This window comes from Ruditapes philippinarum, unplaced genomic scaffold (genome assembly GCF_026571515.1).
Source record: "Ruditapes philippinarum isolate M1 unplaced genomic scaffold, ASM2657151v2 ctg1854_1_1_1_1, whole genome shotgun sequence".
Lineage (NCBI taxonomy): Eukaryota > Metazoa > Mollusca > Bivalvia > Venerida > Veneridae > Ruditapes > Ruditapes philippinarum.
In genome coordinates this window covers 53828-70206 of record NW_026859335.1, presented here as the reverse complement: position 1 = coordinate 70206, position 16379 = coordinate 53828, and the positions used below count along the sequence as shown (strand labels likewise).

Sequence of the window (16379 nt, the reverse complement as noted above, 5' to 3'; positions counted from 1 at the left end):
CAGACCAGTCTGCGCATCCGCGCAGTCTTATCAGGATCCATGCTGCGCAGTCTGATCAGGATCCATGATGTTCGCTATCAGTTTCTCTACTTGCAATAGGATTTGTAAGCGAACAGCATGGATCCTGATCAGACTGCGCTGATGCGCAGGCTGGTCTGGATCCATGCTGGTCGCAAACCCATTATGTTGGTTTTGTCATGGCGCGGCTCAAATATAGTGTGTCTGTGGCACACCTGTTTAAGGTTCGAGTCCCTTCAGGGAATTTGGATTCTTATATGTGAGGAAGCTATCCAACTAGCTAACGAAACGTTGATGGTTCTGCTCAGGTGTTATGTTGTGTCTGATAATGCACGCATGGACATCTGAGGTCTTCCTCCGCCAGCAAAGCTGGACAATTCGCCATTTTATGACCTCTATTGTGCTGGTGCAAAGAGTAATATATATATATTTAGGGTCAAACGCAACTATCAAACAGAAGACTTACTTAACTGCAGTATATATATATGTAAATATATTAATTTCTAGTTCTGTTATGTTAAATATTTACAGACAAATACGCATTTTCTATTTATGGTCATTCGTAAAGGATTGTTTTCAAAAACTATAAACGCCCATTAATTATATGAGAACAGATAACAAAATTTTACACTGCTATATCAAAATGTTTGCGCATGCGCCACACGATTTGAATATCGTTCAATTTAGTTGACTAATCGAGATAACAGACAATCCAATATCGCTTTAAATCCTTTAACAGAAGTAATCCGGCGGCGTTTAAACTTGTAAAATTTTTGAATGATTATAGAGTCCCATAAAAAAGGGAATAAAAGCTCCATACTTTGACCTAGTGTAAAAAAACGCAACTAGCCTTTGCCACCGGCTAAGAGTATGACCATACTTCATGGATATTGTTAGCTCATTTTGTTTTTCGTATTTCGATATTGATATCCTTGACTTTCAAATGGAATATTCCAAAATTAAAACATGGAGAATCCATTTTTCAGATCCGGAAGGTTAGGGGTTTAACCAAATGGATAAAATGTTTTACCTCTGGTTTATTGTCACGTCCTGTTAGATTCTGGAAACTGATGCAGTTATCGCTGTAGGATATGGTGTAGTGTTTGGTGAATTTCGGTGTTCCCTGAAATGTGAATCTTTATTGTAACGTTTTTATACATCATATGATACACCGGCATAATTGTGTGAAGACAACATTTAAAAATGTTTAAAAGGTAACATATTGTTCACGGAATTGGTCTGTTTTTCCTAATCTTAAAAACATATTATTGTAAAGTCTGATTTAATATGTGATTTGTTAGCAATTTATAACGCGCTGTGGCAAATAAAAATTCTATCCGCTAATATTAAACATTACGTGTCATCATCTTGATAAGAATACTTTGCCCCTCAAATTAATTTGTACAACTGACTTTTCCATCTATATTCATGAAATGAATGTTAGAAATATAAAATATTATAAGCATACAAATACTGCATACAAGCTTGTCACGTTCTCGTTTACGTTCATAGATTATAAAAAATTACAAAAAAAACTAAATACCCCGTATCAGTTGTTTCCTAAGATTATATACTTATAGGTATATTTGTCGTACCTTTATTCCTTGAGTCATTATGCCTGTTACATTTACGGGTACTTCAAAGTCTACTTGTATCCATGGTGAATTATCACCGCTCTTGGACTCCCATCCACCCATGGTATACAGACGAGCGTCGGCAGGTGAAATACCGGCAGCAGATGACGACGCTGTTATCTTGTCGTCGGGCACGGAGCGGACATCGCTTATCATGGGTTTGTCGCACACTGTTCACAGAATATAAATGCTATCTTTCAATATAAATTCATTGATTTGTTAATTTTACATTCATTTATTAACGTTGTGTTTAATAAAATGGTTACTGGATCTAAGTTAACGCTTTTTATCAAAACAAATTTCCATGAATCGAGAATTAAGACTGACACCAATGAATTGGACGATTCAGTTAATTTCTTTAATTTGTGTTGACAGTGTCTTTGTTGGTTAGAAAACACCTTTGTTTTCAATTTCTTAGAAAACCAACCAAACATCCAAATTTACAACCTGTCAGTACATATAATCTGTATTTTAGACAGTTAACTCATTCTTTGTCATCTTATACATCATTAGTTATTTGACTGGTTATATGGCTCTTTATAATACTGCACGTTTGTAACGTCGCTTTTCATTGGATAATCGTGACGTTTATATAATTTTATATACACGGCTGCTGTCGATTGATGAAGAAATCTTACTTTTTTTCTAAAAGATGATGCTTGCTGTATTATAAATTCGTTATAAAGATTGTTGACAGGTTACATGACCGTATATAAACGGCTGTTTGCAATATAACCCTCGCCTAGCGGTTCGGGTCATATTTACAAATAGTCGTTTAAATAGAGCCATATAACCTGTCAACAATCTTTATAACTAATAATATAAACATTTATCACACACCCGTGCCGATTTTGCGACTCCGTAAAAATGGTATTGCACGGCCGTGCATATATTTTGACGTGACGTCATTAGCGTTATACAAACATAGTGTAAAGACGCGCTAAATGTTAGCGTTATACTATAGGCGCGTCAATGAAAAATGACTCTTTTTTCACTTTAAACAGTCTTTATTTTGGGTATGTGATAAAAAGAATATTAAATTCGTGTAAGTCCATTACTGAATTTATTGAACTCGTTGAATAAAATAATATTATGCTCGCCAGAGGCTCGCATAATATAATTTTATTCAACTCGTGCAATAAATTCAGTATTGAACTAACACTCATTCAATATCCTCTATATATTTGTAAATATAACCCGAGGAGGAAGGCGATGATTACATTGCAAATAAACGTTTATATACGGCCATACAACCTGTTAAAAGTCTTTAAAACGAAGTTAAAATACAGCAAACTTCCTTTTTATAGAGGAAAAAAATAAAATATACTTTATGTTTTACAGAAGCAGTATTTAAAATTTATATGAACGTCACGATAATCCAACGAAAAGCGACGTTACAAACGTGCAGTATTATAAACACAAACGTTTAGCATTTTAAAATATATTATAGATACGAGTATTTATGATTTGGTGATATATTAAGACTTAACACTTATAAAATTATAAAAGCTCTGTGAGGTTTATATGATATTGATTGATATAGATAGGTATTCTTTTAACTCTTACATCTGGCAGATTCTTAGAAATATGAGCACAGGTTCAAGATAACTGTATCATTCTTTATAAAGAAAGGCAAAGCGATAGTGTTTGGATACATGTGTATTAATACATGTTTTTTAAATTGCCGTGTCAACTTACTAGATGCAGAGCATTGGCAATATACGCTGATCTCATAATCTTCACAGGTACCATCTGGTTGCTTCGAGCCATAGCATGCGAACCCAGCTTTTGTGTTACAGACGGTCATGACGTCATCAGCTACGTCAAAACTAGCGCCATTAGACACCTGGCGGCACATAATATAGGCTACCTGGTCCTCGCGACAGAATGCATATGCTTTTATTAGACTTGGCAAGAATTCTATGTCGTCATTATCGGTGGGTTTGTCATAGTTCATCCAGTTTGTCCATCCGGGTTCTTTGCAAGCGTATAGTCCTAATGAATCACGTGTTGGCGGAGGAACAATCATTGTTGGTGTGGCCGTATTAGCTAGTGGTGGTCGGATTGTAGGAGATCCCCCTGGTATCAGGTTTGGAGCAATTGTAGTTGTTATTGGTAAGTCTGAAAATACAGTGTTATGTCTAATTATCTTTATGATTCTAAAACAGTGATAAGAACGGACTCGTAAATATACTTACTGAAGTTAGCATAATAACATTTGTAAATTTTCCAATTTTTTTTAGATAAGGAGCCTAACTTGAAGATCGAAACATCTTTACTGTGACCAACAGAAGATGTGCACATTTACAAATATATTATTCCTTTAAAAATGATATTTAAACTTAACTTTTTTAGAGGTAGTTTTTTTTTATTTAGCGATAGATTTATTCATTATCATACCAGGGGAACCTCCATATGTTGTACACGGTTTGGGGAAATCCTGTGCATGATTTGAAGTGTATAAAAACAATTTCTGGTATGTATACATGTATATACTGAAGGTTGCCCTGGGAAGAAAATGAAAGCCAACAAGCACTTTAAGTTTTAACAACCTTATTTTATTTCACATCAAATCTGTGTATATGACAATTCTAAGAGTAGAAAAATACATAAAGATCTCTATACATGTATATAATATATTTATAAAAAAAACATTAAAAACACACACACGGACACAAAGACATAAATATGTCAACACTGGTTTTCTGATATATATTGTAGATCACAAAATCCAAAACTGTTGTATGGAAATGATAAATATTCAATTTTTAAATCGCCAACCAAGTTAATAGCCATTATTAATTAACCAATTTTGCAGATTTTTATCAAGAATTTATTTCAAAATTTATAACACGTCAGAAAACCATTGAAAACAAAACCATAAAATTTAAGTTGACAAGTAAACCACAAACAAAACAGATCAATGTAAACGTCTTCATGGATTCTTTCTCAGACGTTTCACAGTTTATAAAAAAAAATGTATTAAAAACAACAACAACAAAGTAAAACGTACAAAAGTAAATATATAGATATATACATGTATATCACTCTCTGGCTATATAAATGTATGTAATGACTGCTAAAAAACTAATTTGATTCGCATTTTCTTATCACCTGATTTGATTACAATGTACTAACGCAAAATAGAGTTTAATTATAGTTTTTTGGGGTGCTTTTTGTACAAATTCAAAGCAAGATTAACATGAAAAGTAAAAATGTTTGTATACTTAAGTAAACATCTAGTGGTTCGACCCCTTATTTAATTTTTTTCTTTCGAAAATTTTACCATGGATTAGAAATATACAATTTTTACAGTACTGTTGTTTTTTTGTTTTGTTTTTTCAAACTTGCATATGATGTATATAAAATGAAATTGTTATTTATGTTATATAAAAAGAGTACAATGCATGATCAAATTATTTTACATTTTGAATGAATAAAGCCGGAAATAAATTTTTGAATTGCAACGGACCTGATTATAGGATAATAGGGTTATGAAACATTTTAATGTGAGAACAGATAGAAAAATTACCTAAACAAATTCCCGAGGTAGTTATTTTTCTTAGTATACTAGTTTTATACATGGATGTAAAATACAAAAAAAACAGAATTATAGCCAAAAGATAATCACATGGGTTACAAATAATATCTATTTTATAGCCTATTGTATAATAATATCGCACTTAAACTGAATATGTATGTCTACAAAACAACAATCGGTTAGCAAATAATGCCATTGATATGAATGCCAGAAATAAAACAGAGTAAGTCAAACGGCGGCTGACTTATTTAGATTTGAAATGCAAATTGTATTGAGGTAGAGATTTTCATGAAAATAAAACAAACGGAAGAATGAAATAGAAAAAGGAAAAAAATATCAAGTCATCAATATCATAATTATCTTTGATTATAGATAAGTTATTTTGTAATATCACGTCTGATTGGTTTTTGAACATAATACTGTGGGTTTTTTGAAAACATTTTCTTACAGTAGTATGTAACTGAAATTGAAATTTCAAATTGTCACCAAATAGATTCCACAAGTCTGGTTTTAACTATTCAATGTTTGTCAATACTAGCAAGTATAATAAAAAATCCAGGTTATATATTTTCACACTTTCTAAATAAGGTTATTTACACGTGTCTTTTTACTTAATCATTATTTTCTTAGCGTTTGACCATAGCCCACTTTACTTACCGCATTCACATGTGATTCTCACTTCGTAATTAAGACACTGTTCACCGTTTTTCTGGTCGCTATGGTAACATTTAAGTCCATTTCTCAAATCACAGAAAACTCGCTGTTTTGACGCCGCAGACGACGTCTGTGTGCCGACGACTCTGCATTCAATCGCTGTCATCTGACTGGCCTCGCAGAAAGTATATTGTTGTCTAAGGGCGGCGATAGACTCGATGTCTCCCTGATTGTAGGGGGTTGGTGTTCCTACGCTCATCCAGGCTGTAGGTCCGGTACGCACGCACAATGGTGTAAGAGTTGAGGGTGGTATAGTTGGAGACCCGGTCATCATCATTGGGCTGACTGAGGGAAGATGGACGGGAGGTGGAGTGCCCGTACAGACACCACTTCTCTGAATGGCGTTATTGTCACAGAAACTGAAAAGGTGTGGACAAAATATAAAATTAAAACTTCCTTACAAATTCGAGTTGACATTGTTAGAAATAAAATATCGTGATGTTTTTTTTCCCTATTTTTTTACGTAAGAAAGAAAAAAACAACACTTTTTGATAAAGCCAGATCTAAAACACAGCACGCATGTTGCTTCCTTAATATGCCTATATCAAAATAGTATGAAGTCGTTTTGTAGACTGGAAAAAAATACTTTTAGAAGTTATACATCGTGTATCCATTTCTAAATAATAAACATCTGACTCTTTCGTTTTTGTTGATGACGTACAACGGTAAATTAATGTAATGGCGCTTACCAGACTTCGCAATCCATTCTGCAAACAGTTTCGTCCAAAATTCTTTCCCCTTCTTTGTACTCTTTTCCATTAATGGTAAGACAAGTCGTGTTACAGAAGGCTTCCGGTATACACTTGAATGGCTCCTTGTCACTTTCGTACACTTGACCTACAATGAAAATTATTTTCATTTAAGACTGGATTTTTCGGGATTAATTAATACGGAGATTAATTAAGAGAGGTATAGTTAGACACGTGCAGTTGAAAATTGCAATGCGCATGCGTTACAGGAAGTAGATAAGTTACTAACCTGCCGGGCATGGCTTGATGTCGCAACCTTCGACGCAGACTTCCTGTCCACAGTTTGTTGTAAGAGTATCGTACACAAGGCGATTGTCACATGTTTTCTTCGGGCAAATGCTGATACAAGGGTTGTATGTCTCGCAGTTTTCACACATGATTGCTGAAATAGGCATAAATGCATTATACAGTTAAACAAACATGTACCAAAAATAAAGTTTTTTGGTTTTTTTTTAATCTTTATTTTTCAGAAATAAGATTGATAAATGTTTATTCTTATTAGACGATTATTATCGAGAAAAAAGTAATACAGAATCGGGAAACTGCATATCTGTGTTCTTTTAAAGGACATACATTATGTTCTTATTTATGTTATATATGTTTACGTGATTAAGTTTTTTTATTTTGTTTAAATACATAAAGTGGCTCCGATGTAAGAAGTGACTTCTCCCTTTAAAGACAGTTTGCATGGTTTGGTCAAACAGTAACAAACGTATAAACTTGTGTAGAACACAAAAAGTCAACTTACGACACAGTTCTTCAGTTCGCCAGCTGATTGGTACACCGTTCATGGCACACTGGTGGGCGTATGCGGCAACAGCTGTACACAAACATTCACAGTCGCCACCCGTGTCACATGCGCATGCGTCAAATATACATCTGATAGAAAAAAGAAAAGAAAATGATGTACAAATTATGGAAATTTACAATGTCAAATATCTTGTAAACTTTCTTTCTCTGCCAGTAAAACAGTTTAATCAGTATTTAAAACAATGCGAGCGTAGGAATATTTTGACTACACTATATCAAACCCTTTCGTTGACCTATACTGTCTTCCATGCAATATTCTATATTTTCTTGGCGTTGAAGCCATAAAATAAGTTAAATACTGCCAGTTTTCCATGCAGTTTAAATTTTATTTAGAAGATACTTACTTGTCTAAGTATTCTTGATATGGTACAACACTGTGACATTTCTGGAACACCTTGCTAGATATAATATTACACCTCTGTTGCGCCCATGGTCGTCGTTCAGTATTTGCTTCACATGTATCGGTAATCACCTTGGAGTTGGCGCAAAATCCGTGGACCTGGAATTAGCAACAGAATGCAAACGTCTTCTCGGGTAGTTTTTAAGCATTTTTATTCATATTGTTGTTCATTCTCTCTATTCTATGATGTTATAGAAACTTCATCTTGGATAAAATGACGATGACTTTAATGTTATGAAGGGTAATTTGCTTGAACAGAACGGATATGTGTTATATAGCCCAATTGATAAAGTATCTTTACCTAGAAATCGAAGGCTCTAGTTTCAAGTTTATTTTTGACGTAAGTAATTTTTGTCCTTAGTTCTTTTCTACAATCATTAGAATACTATAACAATTGCAGATAATTACAATATCATGTTCAAAGGAATGTATCAATTGTATTTCAAGATTCAAATAACATGAGTCAGTACCTTCCAGCTATCAGCGAATGTTGTTGACCTGGATGCAGATGGTCCACCTTGTGGTGTTGAGAAATCATTCTTCTGGTCACCGTCAAAGTTTCCGCATAAACCTTGAACCTGTGTTTCATAAAATTGAAAATTAGAAGAATGTATATGTAAAAAAATGCAAGAACACGAGGACCCAAGCACATGATTATGATAAAGTAATAATTAAAACAAACAACGTCAAAAAACGACATGACGTGCTTCTTATTTTTCAAGATAATATAAACTTGAAATTTTACCCAATAGAAATATATTTCATAGCTGTATCATTCACTTTAGTATTCTACAATAATGAATTAGAGCTACCCACCTGTCCTTTGTGTTCGGTTCTTAACTTAAGGTACAATCTGGTTCCCTTGTCCCACTCAAGCGTTATTCCTTGCGGCGTTGTAATGATGATAAAGTTGCCAACTTCGCGCACTTCAAACGGGGAACCAGCTTCAGGAACGACTGGTTTACCTTTCACGAGCTGGATACGGTAAAAATTAGCGGTACCTGAAATGCACAGTCAAAGAGGGTGGTCAACATATGGTAAGCTTAAAATGACGGACACTTAATTCAGTTTATACAACACAGATGGCAGACGGAAAACAATTACCAAAAATAATGTATTTATAGCTAGATTTATGTGAAAAGCTAGAATTTTTCAAATATTTCCTTTGTACTTCAGAGAGATTTTAATAAAGCGCCTTATCCATATTTACATCTAGGAAATCACCTTTATATTATTTGTGCCTTTTGAGAGCTTACCTGTGAATGTACATTTGTTTCAAGTATTCTTCAACACATATCGATTTATGTATGTATTATTAATATATTTATATGTGCTTATTTTATTTAATTATTTATTTTGAGAAAATTAGTTGAGACACCCCTTAGAACATCTCCATTGCATACCTTGTTCTCCGATACTGAATGATATAGATCGTGTGCACGTAACTCCGGTGGTTCCGCACGGGATATTTTCTGTGGTTATCTCAAACTTGATCGGGTTGCTATCTGTAGACTTGGCAAACACGTAGTCACAGCTGCCTTGGAACTCGTACCCTTTACCGTCAAACGTTGTATAATGTGAGTCACCGTAGGCGCTGCATACAGCCGGGCAGTCTTTGTCCTCACATACCCACAATCGGCTTCTGCACGTGCTATTTTTAATTTAAAAAAGAGAAAACAATGTCTTATCCATATAAAGTAATAACGAACTTTATAAATGAAGTCAAATCTTCGAATATAAGGCTTGCTGCCTGTATAGGTATTATCTCTGTAACTTTTATTACACATTTTCCTGCTAACATATTTATGTCTATGTTTTTTATAAAGTGTTCAGAAGTAAAGATTTGTAATGGATACATCTATTTCAGTATCTTACCATTCGTTGCAATCCATTGTGAATTTCTCGCCCTCCTTATAAGCCAGGCCGCCATGGTAGCATGGACAGTCGTCCTTCAACAAGCACTCGTTACCTATTGATAGATGCATAATTGTTTAAAATATAATGGTTAAGTATAAATGTATGCTATGTTTGATATATAAATGTGTATTTATAACCTCTTGACCGTACTTATCAATTTAGATCCTATCATATACCAACTAATTAATTAAACTAAATAAATTCTCGTGAATCATGTTTTCCGTACGGTCGATAAATATGCGGGTTGCAGTTAAATGAATAACCAGGCCCAGCTATACTAGTAAAATTTCAACATTTTACGAGATATATTTCATAAAACTAACCTTCTCTGACATATCCCGGTTTACAAACACAGCCATCGTTACAAACAGTGGTGTTGCACGTCATGGCAGTTGGGTCGTGCATGTTGAGACATGTCATGGGACACCCAGATATACACTGGGAGTATTCCTCGTTTGCTTTGCAGATCTTTGATAAACCACTAATTTGGGAACCAACTGGCTTAGCAGCGCATGTAAAACGACCGTTCAAACAGGTACTGATAAAAGAAAAATTGTTTTCATTATCATTCTGAACTAACAATCTGTAAACCATAAAAATTTGTTTTGTTATGAAATGGAAATATATATATATATATACGAGTAATAACATAAGAAAAAAATGATTAAAGATCTTTTCATTTACTGAAATGATCTACTCCATGGATTATTGAACAGTTTCATCTATAATATCCTATCAAAATATGAAAGATTATTTTATTGGAAATACATTAATATATACATGTATTTATGTATTTGGTTTTGCCGTTTCTTTTGTTTAAAAAACCTTTTGTATGTTATGTTTTGGAAACTGACCAAATCTGATCTCCTCGTTCAACAACAGCGCCGGCCTTGAACTCTTGACCCGAGAATTTGCATGGACAACTGTCAATTGTGATACAATTTCCGTTATCGTCCAACGTCTGATTTACCGGGCAGCCACAACCTTCTGCGCAGACTGACGACTGGATACAGTTCGGGTCGTTGGCAAGGTTGTTACAGGTTCGAGTACATTCGTTGGGACAAACTTGGTATTCTTGACCGCCGGTACATGGTATGTCTGAAATATCATGACCGATTTGTTTTCCATAGTGTTCATTTCAACATTCCTAAACACATTTAGTGATTATACATGTACACTTATCCTGATTTTAATTTGGATAATTGTACCGATGCTACGATCCAACTAATAAGAACAGTATTACTTTATTTGTTAAAACGTGGTTGGTTTGGCTGTACCCTGTTGTTCCCACTAATTGCCATCGCTTATGGTTCGAGAGGAATTTAACTTGAGTTTTGACATAAATGTAACAGAATTTGACGCTTGCCTTCTTTTAATGAATTTAATTCATATAAAATAATAATAAACACCATGTTATCTACATGAGGTTTTACAAAAGCCTGAAGTATATGATATGACTTTGCAAAGAAAAAGTAATACCAAGAAGGATTTGACTTACGGCACTCGTCTATTTCCAATCTCCAGCGGATGTCGACGCCAGCAGCCGAACACTGGGAGGCGTATTCACCCAACATTGGGCACAAACATTCTCTCAAGTTCTCTGTACATGCACACATGTCATACATACAGCTCTTGTAGAAATCATCAGGGTCAACAAGGTCACGGCAGGCTAAAATTTACGAATTTTATTACATGTATGTGACATAGCGTTTCAAATAAATACTACATCCGAGTTTTTTTCCGTCTATTGTTTTCTTGTGTTTTATTACAATGATTTGTAAAAATAATCAATAAAATAAAAGCATATATTGTGTACACATGTGATATTATTTACATTACAAAAAAACGCTCAATATTCTTTCAGTCTATTTGAATTTATGTAAAAGTAGAGCTAAAATTAGAGCATGATGTTTTTATTTCACATTTAGTTAAATTCATTGTCATCTGAAGCTCTTTTCGTTCGTTTCATTATCTGTTTTGTGTATTTCGCATACCTTTGAAAATGTCACTCTTCAGGTAGTTACAATACTGAGCAGACTGGTTTTTCCTGTTAATGTTCTCGTCACATGGATTTCCGGTAGCGTTCAATGGAACGTTTTGACACGTGGGCACAGTCTTCCAGCGATTGCCAAAGGCGTTGATATTTGTTTCAATATCCCCTTGCATCGTCTTGAAGTCGTTCTTCTGGTTGAAATCGTAAGTTCCACAAAGACCTGTAATATTCATATTCATGGATTAAAAATGATTTTTCCTAGTAAAACTGAATTACGAGTATGCGCGTATCTGCATGAAACCGGACAATGCACACAATCTAAGTCTTAATCACACTTAAGTTCCTAAAGAACGTGTCCATCTTTCGATTTGAACAAAGCCAGTCATCAATCTTATGTAAAAGTTTCAAAGCATTTACTGATGTTACATTTTTGCCGGTTAATCCGGGTTGAACTGGTTGCATAGGTAGAGCAGCAGGATGTAGGGTAAATACGTTAAAAATGTACTTATGTAATCAACTTTATTGCTTACAAACCTTTTGTTTTGTTGATGAAAGATGGTGGAGCAGTAATGTAGGCTCGAGTCCTTCCGTCCCAAAGGATTGTGATACCATTGGCGAGCTCTGCCTTCATAAAGAGTGACGACACCATGAAAATTTTGATACCATTGTTGTCGTATGGTAGGGATGTGATCTCGTTTCCGTCAATGAAGAGCTGATGGTTGTGGTCCATTTTGATCTGATGCCCATTAAAGTGGATTGTAATACTCTTGGTACAAGAGGCGCTTCCATGACCGCATTTGATGTTGTCAGCAATGACGTCAAAAGAGGGGTCGTAGATCAAGTAATAGGAACATTGTCCCATGAAATCGTAGCGTTTACCGTCAAATGTCATGTAATGGGGGTCACCAATTGCTGAGCAGGTAGCTTCACACCGTTTCTTGGTACACTGCCAACCTCCGTTCATACATGTACTGTAAAATAAAACAAAAAATAGAAAAAACCCAACATACTGCTAAGTAATAACCAGCTTTTGTATAGTTTCTCTTGTAAATGTGAAGGAACACAGTGACAGAAATTTGCAGTATAGCTTATAACTAGCCCTTCATGTATCTACTTATGATATGTTGACAACGTTAGTGATCAGATGTGACAATAACATAACGAATGTGCATGTTACATGATTTAAATCTTCACGGACGTCACTCACTGATTCAGATATTGCCAACTGTTTTAGGTGATCCCGTACGTGATATGTGAGAAAACATTCAATTGTGGGAAAAACAATCATTATCATTTTGTACACTCACCATTTATTACATTCTTTGGGAACTACATCACCGCTCTTGTACTCTTTACCGTTGAGAACGCATGGACATTGACTTTGTTGGACACACATATCATTAAGGAGTACCATGCCGTCGGGACAAAAGCAGCCGTCAATACAGGAATGGTCTTCGCATGCCGCTGCCGGTGACTGGCAAGTTTTCTGGCACATACTGCCACATTCTTTATGAATCTGATTCCCAGGGCACTGTACGGCTGTAGAAAATTAAAAAAATCATATGTAAAAAAAATGTTATGAAGCGACTTAAACAACTATTTAGCAAACAAATGGGCTTACTAGGACTTCCTTACATGAGTTTTCCGCGCATTTAATAAAAAAATATATTTAATTTTTCTTTGCATTTGCCGCGTTTTTTTTTGTGTCGAAAGTTTTGATAACATACAAAGCATCAATGGCTATTGATTAAACCTTTCGGACTAAAATATGTAGTTGTGTCATATAGAATTAGAAAACAACAACAAAAACTTACGACAGCGTTTGTCCGATCTCCAGTCAAGTTTGATATTAATGTTGAGACATTCACTGGCATATGCTTCCATGCTGCTACACACACAGTCGGTACCCCCGCTAGCACAACAATCCTCTTTACAAGCTGCAACATATCTTGCTGGGTCCACAGCCTGTAAAAGTATTTGTCCAATTACATTGTTTTGAAGAATTGATTTTACAATCGATATTTTCTATGAGTATTGAAATGGATTTGAAGATTTATATTTTTCTAAAAACTATGGTTGATAAATTAAATGCATTTTCACACTAAGAATTATTTTCTTTCAATTTTCTGGGTATTTTAGGATATATTAATATAAAAGGAAACAATGTTGTAAAATATTCAGTAAGTTACAGGGAAAGAAAAGCACCGTGTAGATACAATTTAAAGAAAGACAGTTAAAATTAACTTTACAAGTATTTCAAATAAGACATATAATACATACGTGATGGCAGAGGGCGAATTCACTACCCATGAGAGCTTGGCACGCGGAGTTTGATGCAGACACAACTTGAGCATCTGCTGAACTACATCCGGTCTGAGGTTGATCTGCGCATGTCTCTGTAATAACCAAATATATTAAATCAAGCGATATCACCAAAATTGGTCAAATGCGTTTTCTAAGTGGTATTTATTTAGTTGTTTCGTATTATCCTTGTTAAGATTTGTTCCCACCTATTTCTTATAATGACTCTGTATTCGTTATCAATAAAAGTATTTAATTTTCATAGATATCATGATTTTAATTTAGGCTGAAAAAAACTCTAAATATCTTTACCTCCTGCAAGGGATCGTTTCCATGTACTGACGAAGCTAGCCGGCTCTGTGACGACACTTCCGCTGTCTGTGGTGAAATCATTGGTTTGATCACCGTCATAGATACCGCAAAGACCTTGCGTCTTTCCTCGGAGCTCGTCTGTTACAGTTACAAATATCATCTCGTAGCCGTCCCAGCGGACCTGGAACCCGATATTGCTTCGGATAATGATGTAGTGGCTGACCTTTTCAAAGATCACGCCCCCTTTATTGCTAGGGATAGAAATTTCAGCGCCATTCCATTTTATGCTTGGACCACTTGCGTCACGTTTTAGGGTGATGACCTCATTTCCCATGTATATTTCCATCTCTCTCTTGCACCTGTGACCGGCCTGACAGTGTTTGTCATTCTGCACGTGGATGTGGAATCTGTTGGACACAGCGTCCTTGACGAGCACGTACGAGCACGAGCCTTTGTAGTGGTACACCTTATTGTCAAATGTTCTGTAGTGATCCTGACCCCAGGCGACGCAACGAGCACTTCCGGTACTTGGATGATTGGTGCTTGTCGCAACGTGTGTGTTGTTTATGACTGTCGATTCTGCAATGTTAAATGTAACATAATAGTTTATTTCAAATTGAACTAGGATCATTATTGATAAATCAAAGCCTATTGATCCCCTGGAGACATATGAATATTAATATACTCTCTTATTCTATTATAACATAACTGATATCTAAAAATCAACCGGACCAATCTTAATCCTAACAAAAACGTAAATCTGCCAATCGCATTAAAAATACGTTATGCAATATCAAAAAAGAAACATCCCATCTGCTAAACCATTCCATCTGTCTGAAAATTATATGTATATGCAATGAGAATATGAAACTATATTAACCTGAAACGCATCTGGGTATCTCTGACTTTGGTGGAGACCATGTTCCATCCGGCGAGCAATCGTAGGACGGGGAGATAGTCCATGCAGGTTTGAAACCCTGGTTACATGTGACAGAACATCTGGCACCGGAAGTATCCTGTTGACACGTTAGCTTGCCGTTCTGTGGCTGTGGTGGTGCTGCACAGTTACTCGCAGCTGTGAAAAAAATGCACACATTTGAAATTAAATAGACTGAATCGTGATTCGTAACAATCTCACTAAAATTCATATCTACTAAAGTTATTTTTGGTATGTGTAGCGTTAATTAGGAGCAGATTTTAATCAGATTGATTTCGTATAGCAGTTAATCATATTATTGTTATCTAATTAGAACATTTTTTCTTCAAAGGACTTGTTCCATTATTATTGTAAATATCTATTAACCAATTTATGATACAAGTGTGATAATAAAATGTAAATAACTCATGTATATTTTTTAATTATAATAAAAAGTTATTTTATGGTATGTACTGAAATAAGGTATAAATACTTACGGTACTGGCACTGTTTACCCATAAAACCGCCCGTACAGGTGCAGGTATTGGGTAAAATACATTTCCCACCATTTTGACAGTCCGGTTTGCAAACGGCTAGAAGTAAAACAAGCAATAAATATGTCAACAAATATAAAGAAATAATAAATTTGAACTGTTGGAAAATAATTCAAATCGATTTGCACTGTATTCTTTCTAATTTGAAACTTATTTGACGTCAATACATAAAAAACACAATAAGGGTTCTATGTGTAACTATAAATAGCTCAACACCTACGTATTGTTGCATAAAGTACTATAAAGATCAACTTACGGACACAGTCGGCGATGTCCTTGCCGGGAGGATCGAACCATTCCCCGAACATCTGATCGCATTCCCGTTTGTCTGACGACATTCCAGATGGGAACTGGTATCCGGCATCGCATGACGCTGTGCAGGAACTGGAAACAAACTTCACTAAGTACTACATATTTGAAGAAAACAACAATAACAACAGCAAAACAACAACAAAACATGACGCTGTGCAAGAACTCGAAACAAAATTCAATAAGTACTAGATATTTGAAGCAAAACAAC

At 35.1% G+C, this 16379-nt stretch overlaps 1 protein-coding gene across 10 annotated transcripts in view; it reads right to left on the bottom strand.

The window, feature by feature from the left end:
• The window catches only part of LOC132756118 (mucin-5AC-like), a 71732-nt gene that overhangs the window by 50353 nt on the left and 5000 nt on the right, over window positions 1-16379 (bottom strand). For all 10 annotated transcript variants that reach the window (XM_060747110.1, XM_060747114.1, XM_060747116.1 and 7 more), the window contains exons 5-28: window positions 16116-16243; window positions 15803-15898; window positions 15270-15464; window positions 14390-14968; window positions 14057-14172; window positions 13591-13741; window positions 13084-13315; window positions 12311-12747; window positions 11778-11996; window positions 11282-11452; window positions 10638-10881; window positions 10107-10321; window positions 9742-9835; window positions 9270-9517; window positions 8683-8867; window positions 8337-8444; window positions 7811-7965; window positions 7405-7535; window positions 6886-7038; window positions 6597-6744; window positions 5851-6266; window positions 3351-3773; window positions 1614-1822; window positions 1049-1141 (exon numbers count right to left, since the gene is read on the bottom strand). In XM_060747110.1, coding sequence (XP_060603093.1) covers window positions 1049-1141; window positions 1614-1822; window positions 3351-3773; window positions 5851-6266; window positions 6597-6744; window positions 6886-7038; window positions 7405-7535; window positions 7811-7965; window positions 8337-8444; window positions 8683-8867; window positions 9270-9517; window positions 9742-9835; window positions 10107-10321; window positions 10638-10881; window positions 11282-11452; window positions 11778-11996; window positions 12311-12747; window positions 13084-13315; window positions 13591-13741; window positions 14057-14172; window positions 14390-14968; window positions 15270-15464; window positions 15803-15898; window positions 16116-16243 — 5146 coding nt within the window. The remainder of the gene's footprint in view (window positions 1-1048; window positions 1142-1613; window positions 1823-3350; window positions 3774-5850; window positions 6267-6596; window positions 6745-6885; window positions 7039-7404; window positions 7536-7810; window positions 7966-8336; window positions 8445-8682; window positions 8868-9269; window positions 9518-9741; window positions 9836-10106; window positions 10322-10637; window positions 10882-11281; window positions 11453-11777; window positions 11997-12310; window positions 12748-13083; window positions 13316-13590; window positions 13742-14056; window positions 14173-14389; window positions 14969-15269; window positions 15465-15802; window positions 15899-16115; window positions 16244-16379) is intronic.